This window comes from Rutidosis leptorrhynchoides, chromosome 6, assembly GCF_046630445.1.
Source record: "Rutidosis leptorrhynchoides isolate AG116_Rl617_1_P2 chromosome 6, CSIRO_AGI_Rlap_v1, whole genome shotgun sequence".
In the NCBI taxonomy this organism is placed as follows: domain Eukaryota; kingdom Viridiplantae; phylum Streptophyta; class Magnoliopsida; order Asterales; family Asteraceae; genus Rutidosis; species Rutidosis leptorrhynchoides.
The window spans coordinates 15,888,948-15,908,400 of record NC_092338.1 but is presented as its reverse complement, the minus strand read 5'-3'; the positions used below and the strand labels follow the sequence as shown (position 1 = coordinate 15,908,400).

Sequence of the window (19,453 nt, the reverse complement as noted above, 5' to 3'; positions counted from 1 at the left end):
AAAATCGGAACAATAAAGTGTTTCGTGGTAACTCGTGGAACGCCCCGGTGGCTCTAAATGAAATTCAAAGCAAATCGTTCGAATGGATCTCGCAAAGGATTAAAGGGAAGAAGATTGAATGGCACTCGGCTTTACAATCCTAGTGTTCACCTTAATCTATCATAATTGTGTAAAAGTCGAACTTCTTAGGCGTTTGCTTGCTCGCAAACCTGTATCATGCTGTATTTCTGTTTCGTGAGTGTTGGCAACATCTAGCCAACTTTGATGTACTAAACTCGTGATGAATTAATCAAATTATCTCTTGCTTTTCAAAAAAAAAAAAATGTAACTCGGTGGGCAATATAAACTCTGTGCACAAGTTAAGCTTGGTGGCTAAGTTTAACTCGATTTACAAATTAAAGGTTGACTATAAATATAAATACTAGCCATTAATACAGAAGAAAAAATCTTAAGCGCCAATATCAATTAGGGTTCACTCATACGTACTCTCTACGAACCCTAGATCAAGTTTAATCAATGGCGGAAGCTGCATCAATAGGTGTTGTGATTCGATTTCACGATAGCAAGTGTTAGTACAATTTTGGTCTAAGTCTTTGTTTGACCGAGTATACAGGAAGTGGGAAGCCAATTGCACGTCATTTGCTAAACGTGGGATATGTGGAGTGATAGTCCAAGTTTTTAGGACAGTAGTTATTTACTTTCTGCAAATAAATAGATGTGTTCCATTTACATTTTGTATTGTAATTTCCGTTTTTTCAGAAGAGAATAAAGTCAGAAAATTGCCCCATATTACCTTGTTCATTCTACTTTCTCACATTCATATCTGATCTTGTTTAAAATATTCACCTTCAGCAAGGGTTTCGGATTCATCAAATCAGATGAAGGCGGTGACGAGCTTTTCGTTCATCAATCCGAGATTCAATCGGATGGTTACCGCACTCTTCAGGAAGGTCAGAAAGTTAAATTTTTGGTTGTTGATAAAAACGATAAGCAACAAGCTGTTAATGTTACTGCTTTAGATGGATCTAAAATTGAAAGAAGTCGTAATCGTGATGGTAACCGTGACGGTGGTTACAATGGCCGTCGTAGTGGCGGTGGTGATGGATACCGCTACCGTAACAGTGGCGGAGGCGGCGGCGGATATAGATGTTTTACTTGTGGTGAGTTTGGACATTTGGCTAGAAAGTGTAGACGTGGTGGCCACAGGTCTGGTGGCGGCGGCGGCGGCAGTTATCCGTCAGGTGGTGGTGGGAAGTGTTACATGTGTGGAGAGCCAGAGCATACTGCATGAGAATGTCCAACGAATTCGTGATTGAATAAAACTAAACTAACAAATGTGTAAGGAACATTGTTCCAGTGGTGTGTTTGTTCTATGAATTCTGGATAATCTTTCTTATATTTCTATGTTATTTTGTGTTGAATGATTAATGGATGTTGATTATGTTATATCAAAAAAAAAAATAAAAAATACTAGCCATTAATTATGCTAATCTTAGAGCGTTAAAAATGTAGTAGAAAATGTAATAAAAGTGAGGAGGAAGTCGAAGAGAAAAATGAAGTGTGATCTTTGTGGTTATTGTAACAATTTTCAGTAAATTCTTGTCTTGTTAATTTATTTATCTACTTGTTATAATAAAACTGAGTATTGCGAACTAGTAACACAGTTTTTTTTTCCCCAAATATAGAACCCAATTCCAGTGGCGGATCTAGGAATGTCAGTCAGTGGTGTCACTGATTATAAATTCAAAAAAAAAATCTTCTAGATAGATTATTTTAATAGTACCATCCATAAAAAAAATTACACTATTCATTGTCAAACGGCGGATTCAAAAACTTTTTTTTTTATGAAGACAAAATATTATGATTAAAAATTTACATTAAACAACGTTAACATAGTAATTCTCAATATAAATCAATTCATCTTTATACACAGTAATAAACATAAATTACTAAAAGTTACCTACTATACCTTCTCTGTATTACTCCATATTATTTTTATTATGAATTTTGATTATTAATATAAATAAAGTACCAATATTTTCTGTGAACTTCACATGGGCTTCTATAAATAATAATAATAATAAAATTAAAATATTGAAAGTAAGCAAAGGGGCTCATCACTAATTAAACTCTTTCTCTTACCTCTTATTTTCTTCAATACCTGCAACCTATCTTTTTAAAACCTTCAAAACTTCAAACCTTGCATCTTCCATCAATTTCTTCCATAAAAACACATAAAATTTCACCAAAACAAAAATTTGGCCACTAAGGCACCCGATCTCGGTTGCCCAAGTTGAATCCGTCCTTTTCTAGTGGTGTCTAGTTAAAAACTTAAAAATTATTCCACTACATCGCGTATTTGAGTAGTGTCATGTGCAACCACTCACCCTCTAATAAATCCGCCCCTGCCCAATTCTATGAGGGCCAACAAATGAATAGACACTACGTGTTTCCATCGTTATAGCTTAACTTTGACTTTCACTTTGACTTTGTTGAATTTTTAGGCGCCTATCTACGTTAACACTTCCAACAGCACACCACTTCTACTGCCAGCCATCATCGAGAGTTGAGTGAGTCAGCAAAATAATCATTTAATTAACTGCATTAACAATTTTGAATGATTTTCAGTACCGGCTTTGCATGATGCATGTCGTGACAATTAGTTAATTTAACTTTGTTATGAATTAATAAGATCGTTAACAAAACATATCAAACCTGATATCAAAATTGAATCGAATTGAAATCAATTTAGAAATAACTAGTTTTTTATTTTTCGCTATTAAGTGAACTTTTTAAAACAGTATTAAATATTATTTAGTAAAATTTTGGTTTAACACTGATTATTCTTATTAATTAATGTTATTTTAATATTGCTAGTGGATCTTCTCCCAAACAATTTATTTTTTTTTAACTTTTTTTTTTTTAGTATACATATATATATACTAGTTAAAGACTTGTCTTTCAAAAAAATATATATACTAGTTAAAGACCCGCAAATATCGCAGGTTTTATGAAATGATAGAGTTTGATAGAGTATTTGTTAACAATTGCTAATAGGTTACAACAAAAAATACCTGACATTAAAGTTGTAGTAAGAGTAAACACAACCAATACTTTTTTAATCACCCAAATAACCCTATAAACACAAATTAATAAGCATTTTCAATAAACACTTATTTTCTTTTTTTAAAAGAGTTTCCTCACATAATTGCTTATCTGATGGCCAAACATAATTTGTTTGAATCTAAATACTGTAGCGACATTAATGATGTATATATATATATATATATATATATATATATATATATATATATATATATATATATATATATATATATATATATATATATATATATATATATATATATATATATATATATAGGGGAAGGTTCAAACGAGAACCACAAAAATGGCGAGAACTTTTTAATTTAATAGTTTTTATGCATTTAAATGCAACAAATTATATGTAAATGTTAATTAATGCTCATATTATTAACAAACATATGTTCATTACCACAAATTACATGTTAAATTGTTAATTATATGAAAAGTTCACATGTTACACAAACAAATATGCACATGTGAACATGAAGCTATATATTTGATTATATAGGTAAATTATAAGTTTTTTCAACTTATTTTATGTTCATTCTTACTCCCCATCAATATTTATGGGTGCTTCAATCTACTTACATGTAAAAATCTATGTAAATTATAAGTTCTCGCAGTTCTCGCCTTTTTTGTGGTTCTCGTTTGAACTTTTGACTATATATATATATATATATATATATATATATATATATATATATATATATATATATATATATATATATATATATATATATATATATATATAATGTGCATACCATGCTGGTGTCCTTGACTTTTCTCCTGTTATGCTAGGAAGGGTACCCGAGTATCAGTTGCAATTAAATATGGAGTGCTTATAAGTGGTGAGAATTCGATGTTCCCTTATCTCTACCCTTGAAACACTACACCGTCTTTTAATTCTATTCATAGCCGATCAAACTCTTGAAGTGCAGTCCAATATTGCCCCTTGATAAGTTCCCTAGCTAAATCTATTTCCATGTTTAATCTGTAATTGAGATCTCCAAACTAAAATTACTGGGTATTTCACAAAAGAATAAATATTAGAAGAATGCTAACAAAGATGACAAAATGGGTGGGTCGAGTAAATATGTTATATTAGGATGATTTAAAACACTCTTATCTTTAACATGTTTATAACTAATTCGTATGACAAATAAAACTTATAATTTTTTTTTTATCATTCCAATGATAATTTACGAATTTCATGATAAGTCATTACAAAATACACTTTGTGCAACTTGTGATAAGTTGACATGTTTCCCCGCTCTCTTATACGAATATATACATTTCCAAGGGGTATATAAAGTGAATTTGCATCCCGTGTGTCAACATTGAGTCGGTCCATAATCATTTAGAAAAGGTTAAATATAAAGTGAATTTGCAACGTGCCGAAGCTACAAGGTGTGAAGCGAATGGTGAGGCATCCATACATGATACGTCTTTTTCAAAGTGTGTGGTCGTTTCTTCGACGGAGTCTCCCAATTTTTCGACTAAAATGGTTAAGGGTAAGCTAATAGGTTCGAAACAATCAAAAAATGAATCTCGGAGTTACGAAGAATTTTTCGAAGTCTTAGCAAAGTATTCTGATCCATGTCAGAATAAAAAACATTGAGGGTGAGAATGCAAGGAGGTTTTTGTTTGGAAGATTTTATGGTGACTTGTAGAGGTTCGTTATTAGGATTTTATCTTATCGTGTCCTTTAATGTTTTGATCTCGTGCGTTTGTGGCGATCTTTTAGTTAGTTGCTAGTTTAGTTAGGTGTTTGATTGGTTGTTTAGTTTTGTTGTTTTGTTTCTTTTTACGGTTGGCTCGTTCTTAGGTTTCGGTTTAGGCTTTTGCTTTCTAGTTTCGAGCTATCCGTTATCCGGTTGTATCTTTGTTCTGGTCATTCATCTTGAGAAATATTCAAATGAAACCAATTTTTAAGTTGGGATTCAAGGAATCAATCAGAGTGCGACACGTGTAGTGATAATCACATGTGATTGGAAAAAAAAATTAAATTTTTTTTCAAAAAAGAAAAAATTAAAAAATGTTCTTTAAAAAAAAATCGATTTTTTTCGAAACTTTTTTTTTCAATCACATGTGATTGGATTGACACGCAGTAAATCACATGTGATTCTGCATCCCAATCACATGTGATTCTGCATGTCAAATCCAATCACATGTGATTGAAATTTGTTTTTTTTAGTAAAATGACGAATTTTAGTAAGTTTGTGCGAAAACCTTTAAACACCAAGTTTTTGATCAAAACTTGATCAAATCACCGAATTAAAGTCTGAAATATTGAAAATATGATCACGAAACGCTAACAAACTTGATCAAATCACTGAATTAAAGTCTGTTTTCGGTTAAAATATTTTTTTGAAAAAAAAAATGAATTTTTTTTCAATCACATGTGATTGGATTTGAAATGCAGAATCACATGTTATTGTGTTTTACAATTATATGTGATTGAGTTTTACAATCACATGTGATTATATTTGACATACTAAATTTAAAAAAAAATTAAAATTTTTTTTTTAAATTTTTAATTTTTTTTTTTGAAAAAATTTAAAAAAAAAATTTGAAATGTTTTTTTTCAATCACATGTGATTGTCGCGCCACATGTCGCATTCTGATTGGTTCGTTGAATTTCATGCAAATTATTGAATTTAAAGGATTACAACTCCATTCATCTTTTGATAATTATCCTTTGTTTTATATAGTATTCGTTATCGTTATTTTACGAAAAAAAGTAAAAAAAATAAAAAAAATCAATGATTCCAAACTCTGAAATAACACAAACTGTTATAAGACAAATCTGTATGGCCGACAACTTTTATGCATATTGCCAAATGCATTTAACAACTCTCAACTATGTACAATAGATTTAAGCAATATAAATAAGCCTCACATGTATGTAAGTTTTGTACACCGAATAATATCAATATGCTCTCTCCCTCTCTTTTATCTTCTAATTGTCAATAGCCTACAGTCAAGAAATAGACCACTAAAGGTAGTTATAAGTCTACTGAATTATAACACGTTCACCACTAAAGGTAGTTATAAGCCTACTGAATTATAACACGTTATCAGCACGAAGTGCTCCGTATAATCAAGGTAATAAAAAAAAATTCTTTAACGATATCTTCTATTATTTATTAGTAAGGTAAATATTATTATCATCATAACTAACATTTATATTTATATTATTTAAGTTATATATGGTTGGTTATACCGCCTGAATTATATTTCTGTAATCTAACTTTTATTAACTTCATTAACATTTATATTTATGTTATATATGGTCGGTTATACCGCCTGAATTATATTTCTATAATCTAACTCTTATTAACTTCACTAACATTTATATTTATGTTATCTAACATTTATGATTATTTATGCAATTAATCATTATTTATTTCATGCATACTAATGTTTATTCTTAAATTTATTATTTATGCATAATATGTTTATTCTCTTAATCTTCGTATTTATACTAAACATATTTATACTAAATATATTTTATAGTAATCATATTTATACTAATAAAATTCTTTTATTAAAATGATTATTAATATAACGAGTACATAACATTCGTTAACGTCAACTAACGACGTTACAACGGTCATATATACATAACGGTTGTTAACGTCAACTGACGACGTTACAACGATTATATTTTTCAAATATAAAATAAACATCTCCGTTTTCACATTTTCACAAATCAATCTTCATTTTCTCAGATTACCACTCTCAAAAAGTTTTTGTAAAGATGATTCACACAAAGATGATTTTTCCTATTGTATTGGTCATATTAACTATCATCAGTGTTGCTAATATACTACCGGGTGAACCTATATTCTATCATGCTCTTGTGGTTTTATTATTTGTAATCATATCATTATTTTGTTGTTTGCTACTTATGAATTTAAAATGATTCTAATTTCATGTTGTTAGAAATTGATTATGATTATAATTTATGTTGTTCATCTTTCTGAAAATAGAAAATGTCAAACTTATCAAAGCTTGAGTTTGATGCCCTAGACGTATCAGGAACAAACTACACATCATGGGTCATGGATGTAGAAATAAATCTTGGATCATTGGGTATTCTAGAAACTTTAAAAGAAAACAATTCTTGTTCTGATCAAGATAAATTAAAATCAATTGCTTTTATTCGCAAACATATTGATATCACCTTAAAACATATGTATCTCACTATCAAAGATCCACATGTTTTATGAGAAAGTATCAAGAGTAGATTCGATAATCAAAAGGAAATATTACTCCCAGCTGCGAGGGAAGAATGGAGAAATCTAAGGTTCCAAGACTTTAAAAAGGTAAGTGAATACAGCTCGGCCATGTTCAAGATCCGTTCAAAGCTTCAATTCTGTGGTCAAGAAATAAGTGATGCTGATATGATGGAGAAAACTTTCTCCACAATGCATTCTGCAAACATAACTATACAAGAAAATTTAAGATTGCAGAATTACAAAACTTTTTCCAAACTTCAAACTTCTCTCTTAGTTGTAGAAGTGAATAAAGAATTACTGATGAAGAATTAAGAATCTCGTCCTACGGGTGCGCTAGCATTCCCTAAAGCTAATGCTATTAACAATAATAATAATAAAAAAAGAAATGCACTTGGACGAGGACGTGGGCAAGGTCGTGGTCATATTGGCCAAAATCAGCATCATGGAAATTACCATAACAATAATAAAAATCATAACTATGTTCGAAATCACCCTTATGGTAATGGTCGTGGTGGTGGTCGTGGTCGTAATGGTTACGGTGGTCGTGGTCGTGGACAAAAAAATAATAATCCACAAAATTATAAATTTCAACTACCATACAATCCCACAAATCATAATGTTGAAGGAAGCTCTTCAAAGAATATTGAAGATTCTTGTTATCGATGTGGTAAAATTGGACATTGGTCTAAGAAATGTTGAACAAATCAATATTCTGTTAATCAATATCAAGAATCCCTAAAGGAAAAAGGAAAAGAGGCAAACCTTGTGGATGACCTTGATACAAAAATCACTGAGCCAACAAGTGACTACTTTAATGAATAAATTTTCTATTATATGTCCATATCAACTAAATGGATATATATTTACGATCTATACCATATCTACTTTACTATATCTTTCCTTATATTTTTGGGCTGAGAATACATGCGCTGCTTTTATAAATGTTTGACGAAATAGACACAAGTACTTAAAATATATTCTACGTTGAGTTGTACCACCTTGCATATCTTCCCTAATAGCTTGGTAACTATTATTTACATATTGTAAGAACATGTAAAAGCAAATCCTATTGATAGATCTATCGGGTTTGAGCAAACCATGAAGGATACTGTAGACAAATCACAAGTTCTAAACTTGTACATAATAGATTTAGATGATACAGTTTCAGATGAAAACCTCAGATTCTTCTCATATACTCAAGATCTCGTGAAAGACAACCAGATTAAAATGAGATACGTTCAATCAACAACTCTACTGATCTTTATACCAAAGCACTATCAGCCGCTGTTTTCAGAACACACGTTCACAATATTGGCATGAGGCAAGTTCAAAAGATGTGACGACTCAACGATGTCTACTTGAGGGGGAGTCAACTCTATGCTACACTCTTTTCCCTTGGCTAAAGTTTTTATCCCACTGGGTTTTTCTTTAGCAAGGTTTTTAGCGAGGCAGTACTAGTTGATCTCTAATGAAAATAAATTATCATCCAAGGGAGAGTGTTGTGATACTAATGAAAGGACCCGTCCATATTACTATAAATGCAGTACGTTATTCATTGGTCCCATAGCGAGGTATTTGACCTCAATATGATATGTTTTAGAAAATATTGCATTCGTTTCTTAAAAAGCACACCATTATTACACATAATGCATGTTTTAAACAAGTGGGCGATTATTTAAGAAATAATTCCCAAAATACATTGGTTTCCAAATACTACACACGTGACATAATAGTCGAATATAATACATGACAAAGGTTTTATTGAATGCAACACTTCATTTAGACAAAAGCATGAGACTCCATGCACAGGTTGCTCAGATAATGCAACAGCGGAAGACTTTCTTAAGGACCTAAGAATAAACATGCTTAAACAGTCAACACAAAGGTTGGTGAGATATATAGGTTTAAAGCTAGCATCAATATAAGTATAGACCACAAGATTTCAGTTTCCATAAATATCCGTACACTCGCAAGTGTATAAAAGTATTCTATAAGTTGTTGAGCGCTTCAGTAACCATACTTAACAATTAATGTGGCATATTCTCTTTATTATGAAATCTCCCTACACTGTACCAAGTGTAGTAAAAACGAAGTACTATGCAACCGTTTACGATATTAGAGCGACTAGCCCGGTTGGGGTTGTCAAACCCGATAGATCTATCAATAGGATTCGCGCTTACATGTTCTTACAACATGTAAATATTAGTTACCAAGTTATTAGGGATAATATGCAAGGTGGTACAACTCAACGTAAAATATATTTTAAGTACTTGTGTCCATGGCATAAAACATAAAATGCATGTATTCTCATCCCAAAATATTTTTAGGGTTTAAAAATGGGACTATATACTCACGGTAGTAAAAGTATATTAATAATAAGTTTTCAACTTATTAAAAATATGGCCGTCGTCCTTGAATTCACGAACCTATAACAATAGTAATGATTCAGATAATAATACGACATGTGAATAAAATAAAACAAGTTCATAGAATACTTATATAATATTTTTTAACATTTTTATGTTAGTAGTCCTTTGTTAGTAGTCCGAAATGTCCAACAGTCCAATAATCGGTATATATATAATCTTAGAATTACCCCAAGACGTATTGTATACGTATTGTCTTTGCATCAACCAAGAGACGTATTATATATGTATTATCTTAGAATTTATCAAAACGTATTGTATACTTATTGTCTTAGGATTTATCAAAACGTATTGTATACTTATTATCATAGAATGTACCGAGATTATTATATATATATATATACAATCTCGGAATTAACTAAGATTATAATATTTTGTTATACTAATGATAACATGTCCAAATATATATAGGATATAGGAAAAGTTAGCAAGGATATGGTTAATATAGTTTTTACAATATAAATTGCGTCCATACAACGTTAATTTTAGCAGATTTTGTTTTGCTCGCCAAATATTCATTACAACTCCGTTTAAAGTGAATCAAATTGCTATGGATTCCTTAAGAAGTTAATTTTTCAAAAACAATTTGAAAAGTTCAGCCCATGTATTAATATTCAGAGTTTTACTCTCTTTTTATGCCGGTGGACAGATTTGGAAGAATCCCGGCACCCACCCAATATATGATTTTTGATAAAATACTTCCACTTTGGCTAAAATCATGAAAAAATACTGGAAGTCTTATTTACATATATTAACATATTTCCAAAGTCTTAGCTTCGAACTCAAAGTCTAAGATAGGTTTTTAATTCCCAACCCAAAACATCTCGCTTTTTACCGAATGGAGATTAAACGATATATGTTAAGTTTCAAGGTGTTCTTCATATGTACAAGTTATAAGTTCTTATATTAACTTAATATAACATCATAATACATATAAATAAGTGTTATTAGAGTTAAGTTATAAAGATTAGATTAGTTCTTCAAACAAGTTTAGAATCAACTAAACTATGTTTTAGTTTATAAACTCTTATATAGATAGCTATAAACATATGAATTGAACAAGAGTTGAAGTAGAGTTTTTACCTCAAGTTTAGAATGTAAAGTTGCTAGAAAGAAGTAGTAGAACAAAACTTGAGAGAGTTCTTGCAAGTATGTGTGAAAATTGGAAGTAAAATTTGGAAAATGAATGTGTAAAAATGAGTTAGAAATGGTGCTTATTTATAGGCTTGAAAATTTAGTTTTTAGTGAAAATATCTAAGATAAGTTAAAATGTATTAAGTCATAGATGACATATTAAATTGATTAGGTCATGGATGACATATTACAAAAATAATTGCAGATTTCTATTGGTATATACCAATAGTAAATACTTCTAGAAGCTGTGTATAATACGGGTAAAAATACCGTTTGAATGCGAGTAGAATTCTTGAGAAAATTGTACGAAAATACGAGTATAGCTATCCTTTATATGTATTGGTATATTATAAAGTGTATTCAATACTTGTAAGGATGTATTTACACTCGTAATACATTATATGTAAATACATTTTAACATAAGTTAATTACGTCGTTTAAATAGTAACATATATATTGTTCAAAAACTCTTTAAATTAGTAGTATGAATATATATATATATATATATATATATATATATATATATATATATATATATATATATATATATATATATATAATACTTTGTTAATATACTTAATGAGGTACTTAACTATCACATATTCAAGTTAGATATAATCCATATATCCATATATATACATAAGTATATGTTTAATACAAGTCATGACGTTCGTGAATCGTCGAACAAATGGTTGGTCAATTGTTTGTATGAAACTCATTTAAGAAGTTTTAAAACCTGTCAAAATTTATTACTTATCATGTCGGAATAATGTTACCATGTAAAGATTAAGTTTAAATTTTGGTCGAAAATTTCCGGGTCGTCATAACTAAAGTCAAAAGTGGGTGGCTGATAATTTATATCACACTCCACAAAAGTCCAATATTGAAATTGACTTGTAATGCCTATCTCGTGATTGTACAGTATTTTAAGTGCTATAAATATGCACCGATGAATGTAAATCATGTGTACCATTTTCTAATATACTTATACAAGTATTATATTTCTTTCTCTCATATAATTTCTACTCTTATATTATAAGAAGTTTGTATCTAGATTAGTATACTAAGAGTTGTTATAAACAACTAAATTACAACATGTTATCAGCAATTATTTACCTGTATCCTTACCTCAGTTGGTATCATTACCTCGCCAAGATTATATATTATCTAAACTTCTAGATTTTATGAAGAAGTATTCTATAAGTTGTTGAGCGCTTCGGTAACCATACTTAACCATTAATGTGGCATATTCCCTTTATTATGAAATCTCCCTACACTGTACCAAGTGTAGTAAAAACGAAGTACTATGCAACTGTTTACGATACTAGAGCGACTAGCCCGGTTGGGGTTGTCAAACCCGATAGATCTATAAATAGGATTCGCGTATACATGTTCTTACAACATGTAAATATTAGTTACCAAACTATTGGGGAAGATATGCAAGGTGGTACAACTCAACGTAGAATATATTTTAAGTACTTGTGTCCATGGCGTAAAACATAAAATGCATGTATTCTCATCCCAAAATATTTTTAGAGTTTAAAATGGGACTATATACTCACAGTAGTAAAAATATATTAATAATAAGTTTTCAACTTTTTAAAAATATGACCATCGTCCTTGGATTCACGAACCTATAACAATAATAACGATTCTGATAATAATACGACATATGAATAAAATAAAGCAAGTTCATAGAATACTTATATAATAATTTTTAACATTTTATGTTAGTAGTCCATTGTTAGTAGTCCTTTGTTAGTAGTCCAAAATAGTCCGAAAAGTCCAATAGTCCAATAATCGGTATATATATATATATAATCTTAGAATTACCCCACGACGTATTGTATACGTATTGTCTTTGCATCAACCCAGAGACGTATTGTATACGTATTGTCTTAGAATTAACTAAGACGTATTGTGTACGTATTGTCTTAGAATTTATCAAAACGTATTGTATACTTATTGTGTTAGGACGTACCAAGAATATTATTATACATATATACAATCACATAATTAACCAAGATTATAATATTTTGTTATACTACTGATAACATGTCCAAATATATATAGGATATAGGAAAATTTAACAAGGATATGGTTAATATAGTTTTTATAATATAAATTTCGTCCATACAATGTTAATTTTAGCAGATTTTGTTTTGCTCGCCAAATATTCATTACAACTCCGTTTAAGGTGAATCAAATTGCTATGGATTCATTAAGAAGTAAATTTTACAAAACCAATTCGAAAAGTTCATTCCAAGTAGTAATTTCTAGAGCTTTACCCTCTTTTTGTGTCAGTGGACAGATTTGGAAAAATCCTGACACCCACCCAATATATGATTTTTGATAAAATACTTCCACTTTGTCTAAAATCGTGAAAAAAATACTGGAAGTCTTATTTACATATATTAACATATTTCCAAAGTCTTAGCCTCGAACTCAAAGTCTAAGATAGGTTTTTAATTCCCAACCCAAAACAGCCCGCTTTTTACCGAATGGAGATTAAAGGATATATGTTAAGTTTCAAGGTGTTCTTCATATGTACAAGTTATAAGTTCTTATATTAACTTAATATAACATTATAATACATATAAATAAGTGTTATTAGAGTTAAATTAGAAAGATTAGATTAGTTTTTCAAACAAGCTTGGTGTTCACCAAAACAAGTTCTAGTTTTTACAAGTTTTATAAGTATAATAAGATAAGATAGCAACTATACAAGGAATTGAACAAAGATTTTGAGAAGTATTTTACCTTTATTATGAAGAGGAAAGTTGCTGAAATTAAAGTATGATATGAGAGCATTCAAGTGTGTGTTTTTAGTTTAAGAAAATGTGGAGTAAAAACGAGTTAAAATGGTCCTTATTTATAAGCTTATAATTTTGGCTTTTAGTGAAAATATCTAAGATAAGTTAAATTGTATTAAGTCATGCATGACATATTAAATTGATTAGGTCATGGATGACATATTACACAAATAATTGCAGATTTCTATTGGTATATACCAATAGTAAATACTTCTAGAAGCTGTGTATAATACGGGTAAAAATACCGTATGAATGCGAGTAGAATTCTTGAGAAAATTGAACGGAAATACGAGTATAGCTATCCTTTATATGTATTGGTATATTATAAAGTGTATTCAACACTTGTAAGGATGTATTTACACTCATAATACATTATATGTAAATACATTTTAACATAAGTTAATTACGTCGTTTAAATAGTAACATATATATTGTTCAAAAACTCTTTAAATTAGTAGTATGAAAATATATATATATAATACTTTGTTAATATACTTAATAAGATATTTAATTATCATAAATATATATAAATCCATATATATACACAATAATTAAACAATTAAACAATTAAATCAAGTTATGACGTTCGTGAATCGTCGGAATAAAAGGGTGACCAAAAGCTTGTGTAAAACTCTTTCCGGAGGTTCAAGATTTATTTAAATTCATTGCTTATCAAGTCGAAATTATATAAAGATTAAGTTTAAATTTGGTCGGAAATTTCCGGGTCGTCACAGTACCTACCCGTTAAAGAAATTTCGTCCCGAAATTTGATCGAGGTCGTCATGGCTAAGAATGTTATTATGACAAATATAAGTTTATTCATAGGGTTTTATCATGATTGAGAAATATGGATAAAATAATTCGATTACTCGAAACGTATGAGTGAAGCTATCGTAAAAGAGTGAAATGAGAAAATAGGGATTCGTCTTATCTTTTGACGTCATCACGGTTGATTTCCGGATTAAAGAAAATCTTTGTAATCTATATAAGATTTAATTCTTCGGCGATTAAGGAAATTATGATCCTCTTCGATTTAATGCAATAATCTGTCTCGATTTCTCTGTCGGATATTTTACTATAAATCAACCTCCTATGTTTCCTTATTTCCACATCTCCCATCTTTTATACGTTCTTCCTTTCTTCGTACTTCCAAAACATTAGTCAATATGCTCCATCCAGTTTTAATTCTTGATATATTCTTGACAATCACATATGTCATTCTTCTTTTTCATCTTCCACCAGAGGAATCCGTTAATTTCTACTATGCTCTTGGGTTTATAGTGTTCTTAGTTTTCTCGTGTCTTTATATTGCTATACGCATCGATATACACGGTTTGTAATTTCTGCGTTGTCTTCGTGCTTATATTTTTCCTTATATTTTGGAGTTTCATGCTTCCGTCTTCTTTTCCCAACTTCAAGTCAAGCGAATAATGGTCTAGAATTCATAGATATGAAATTCGGAATGAACATAGCTAATGCTCTAAGAGAGAAATTGTAATAGCACAATTTGACTTGTGAAATTACCAGAATCCAAAAGAAAAGATAGAACTATCAATAGAATATGTTCTTGATATGTTTAGAGATTAGATTGAATGTAAGAGTCATGTAACATGGCACATGATGACGTTATGGTCTGTGAATCATTACGTTCCATTTAGAAACTCAGCATGACTTACTGTAATATAATCACGTTGATCAAGTGTCATTATATTATACTAACTCATGCATCAGTTCCCAACATTACCTTAAAAACATTCATACTTTACACTCAGAGGTTTCAGATATTTAGAAACTAAAACAGTTTTCTTTATGATGTGATACAAATAACGCGAAGGAATAAATGATTTCAGATAAGAATGGTTATAAAAATATCTTCAGAAATATGAAGGATATTTATAATGGAAGATACGATGATATCTTAGAATATTTAAGATAAGAGGATGATGAAGAATATTGTCCGCAAGGGTTTAGAGTAAGGAGCAAGGTATTCGCTAAAGACTTCAGCAGACACTGAATCATTTGGATTCTTTGAAGGTAGATTTAGTCCTTGTGATTTGTCCACAGCCTCCTTCAGGGTTTGCTCAATCCGTTTTTCAGTTCTAAACCTTCTCTTTTTCTGTGCTTTGCTAACACAATATTCTTTATCAACTTTTAACTGTTATGGTTGTCTACAGTTCTGCTGCTTCATTCAACTTTTTCAAAACTTCATAGTATTGATTCGTAGGCTGAAGTGCTATTCTGAATTTCAGAATTATAATTCCAGGAAATAACGTTATATGTATATGCAAAAATGATGTGAGATTCAAGAATAATTATTGATGCTTCCTGGGGTTTGGTATGACAATTATTGTTACAAGATGTAGATGGGTACATGACAAGGTTTTATAGTGATCTTTCAGAGAGATTTAAGTCAAAGAGCAATAAAGTTGCTGGCAAGCTTACTACTAATGTGGTGGAATATAAAAGGTTCCCCGGTAACGATGGCGAAAAGACAACGTATATATCAAGGTTATAATAAGGCTACTCCGGATGAAAAGTCGAAGTTGTCTTGTTGGAGCTGTGACAAAATTCGCTATTTTGAAAAGGGATTGTAAAGTTATTTTGGGTAATAATAATGCTAAAGGATCTCACACTGATATGTGTTGAACCTTTGCTTAGGTTCCAAGTGTCCTCCGGATGCATATCTATATGCATATATTCTTCGTATGTATCGTATGATTGGTTCATTCTCTCGATTGTTCCTTAGTTGAGGTGTTTTCAAGAATTTTGAAGGGTTTAGACATAGGTTGTCATCGTCAATATCCGTATAATGAATTCGGCGTGAATCTTGAATGATACGAATATCTTTATGAGTTTTGTGAATGAAAGTGATGTTCTAGTATGGTTTGAATTTAAAGTATGATTTTAAAGGATGTAGGAATCTAAGAGTGATGTCATCTGTTTAATCTTGACTTGAATTCTGATCTGTCAAAACTAGAATATGTAATTGAATTTGAATGAGAATGGTTGTTCTGGTTTCTATGAAAGAATGTATATTGTTGAGAAAGTAGTGAGTATGGTTAATGATTATTGAATCAGAATTGAAGAATGTACAGTATAACATATTAATTGTGAATTTGTATAATTCTTGGGTATTACCTACCCGTTAAAGTTTCACAAGTAATATTTTGTACAAGAAATTTTTATTACAGTCTTTATGAAAATATATGTTTTTATATTTTCTGCAGATGTAATATAGATTTAATGAGTTAATATACTGTTAAACTCATTTGATTTTTGATGGAGCTAGAATGAATAACCCCTAAAACTTTAGAGATTACATAATTTTTGCGGAGTATTTCTTCAACGTAAATGAAATTATGAATCAATACTTCATTATTCATTTTTATTGATATTTCCTTGGTGATTGATGTTGGTGTTTGTAGAATTCTTGTAAACTTCGCAAGACACGAATGACGTTTTCTAGAAAGTTTCGAGTACATCGAAAATGAAAGTGTGAAATCTAACATGTACTCGAACAATACACTTGGTTTATTATGAAATGGAATCTATTGAGTTGAAGCAGAGATTATAATTAATGATTGTTAAGTCATTAACGAATGATGTACATCATAGCATATTAGTAATATGAATTAACCGAGTAGTATCTACCCTTTAACATTCACACGTAATAGCTTAGTACGAAAAGATATATTGTGGTTTAAAAACTCATATATATATATATATATATATATATATATATATATATATATATATATATATATATATATATATATATAAGATATACATATAAATTTTTCAGAGGGAATGAGTTAATACTTCATAACTCGTTGATACAATATGCTCGTTGTTGATTTGTGATGATGTCGGTGATTATGGAACTGTTGGAGCTTGTGATGTTGTAGGTGCTGCTGGTACTAGTGATGCTGTCGGTACTGCTGGTGCTGCTTGTATAACAAGTCTATTTTGTAACGCACGCACCATTCCTGTCAGGGTTTCTATTCTCCCCTCTATCATCTCTATCTATCCACTCATCTTGATTTACGATTATGATTAGAATAAATAATCTCTAAAACTTTAGAGATTACATAATCACCGTAGAATATTTCTCTGATGAAGTTATGAATCAATATTTCATCGTTTGATGTTGTTGGTATTCCTTGGTATCTACAGGGCGTATGACGTTGATGCTCGTGGGACAGATTGTGATGTTGGGGCTTGCGATGCAGATGTTGTTGGTGGTGGTAATGGTACTGTTGGTGTGGATGTGGGTGATACAGTTGGTGCTTGTGGGGCTTGTGATGCTTGTAAGTTCTGCATCATATTCTCCAAAGCCACCACTCTAGTGCGAAGCTCGTCGACTTCTTCTAGTACACCGGGATGATTGGCGGTTGGAACGAGCGGATGAATAAGATCTAGAAGTTTAGATAATATATAATCGTGGCGAGATACTCTAGAAATGAGGGTGAAAATGGTGTTTCGGACTGGTTCGCCGGTAAGTGCTTCAGGTTCTTCGCCGAGAGGGAAATTTGGTGGGTGGAAAGGATCGCCTTCTTCTCGTCTCCATTGACTGAGTCGGCTACGAACCCATCCCCAATCCATCCAGAATAGATGATGGCTAATCGGTTGATCCATTTCGGTTACACTGCTTTCGGAGCTCAGGTGAATATCCATATCGGAATAGCTGTCGGAATCCGATGAACTTGAACCAGTTGAAGGATCCATCTCGTACAGAGTAGGGAAAAGATTTTTGAAATGAAATAAATTATAGGACTAGTTTGGTATTCCTCAATACATAATTTACATATGTATTTATAATACCAGAATCCCATAAGTTACGGAGGATTTTACGGAAGGTGTAAGGCAGAGTTTACTGTAATAGATATGCTTAAGATATGAAATTTGTCTATACACTATCTATGCAATAAATGCAGTAAGACGCGTCTAGACTTAAGATGATAAGCAGATAATTTCCGACAAGAAATGATAAGCAAAACTTTTGACCATTTAGATAAGGTGATATATGTGGACCAATTCATCCACCATGTGGACCATTTAGATATTACATGGTCCTAATAGACGCATCTAGTAGATATTAGTGCAATTGGAGCTCTTATGTATCTTACAAATTGTACAAGACCTGACATTTCTTTTGCAGTTAATTTGTTGGCAAGGTTCAGCTCAGCTCTTACCAAAAGACACTGCAATGGGATCAAACACATATTTAGATACCTTCGAGGAACTACTGATTTAGGATTATTTTATTCTAACGAATCAAAACAAGATTTGGTTGGTTATGCAGATGCAGGTTATTTATCTGATCCACATAAAGCTAAATCTCAAAATGGATATGTATTCCTAAATGGAGGTACTGCAATATCATGACGTTCTCAAAAACAAACACTTGTTGCAACATCATCAATTCATGCAGAAGTGATTGCATTACATGAAGCTACTCGGGAATGTTTTTGATTGAGATCAATGACACAACTCATTACTGATTCTTGTGGACTAGAACGCGATAAAAGTTCAACAACTATCTATGAAGATAATGCAGCTTGCATAGCACAGATGAAAGAATGGTATATCAAAAGTGACCGAACAAAACACATACCTCCTAGATTCTTCTCATATACTCAAAATCTCATCAAAGACAACCAGATTGAAATGAGATATGTTCAATCCAGCAAAAACTCTGCCGATCTTTTCACCAAAGCACTTTCAACTGCTATTT

At 30.8% G+C, this 19,453-nt stretch overlaps 1 protein-coding gene across 1 annotated transcript; it reads left to right on the top strand.

Moving 5' to 3' along the window:
- The first annotated feature begins 516 nt into the window (after positions 1–516).
- LOC139853427 (cold shock protein 2-like) lies at positions 517–1,291 on the top strand. Its single transcript, XM_071842820.1, has 2 exons — positions 517–566; positions 853–1,291. Exons 1-2 carry the CDS (start codon positions 517–519, stop codon positions 1,289–1,291), a joined length of 489 nt encoding a protein of 162 aa, XP_071698921.1.
- Positions 1,292–19,453: the final 18,162 nt, after the last annotated feature.

Bases quoted from the DNA above. Each gene is read 5' to 3' on its own strand.
- LOC139853427 (XM_071842820.1), top strand. From the start codon at position 517: ATGGCGGAAGCTGCATCAATAGGTGTTGTGATTCGATTTCACGATAGC. The intron at 567-852 runs GTGTTAGTACAA...ATTCACCTTCAG, and splicing joins ATTCGATTTCACGATAGCAA to CAAGGGTTTCGGATTCATCA.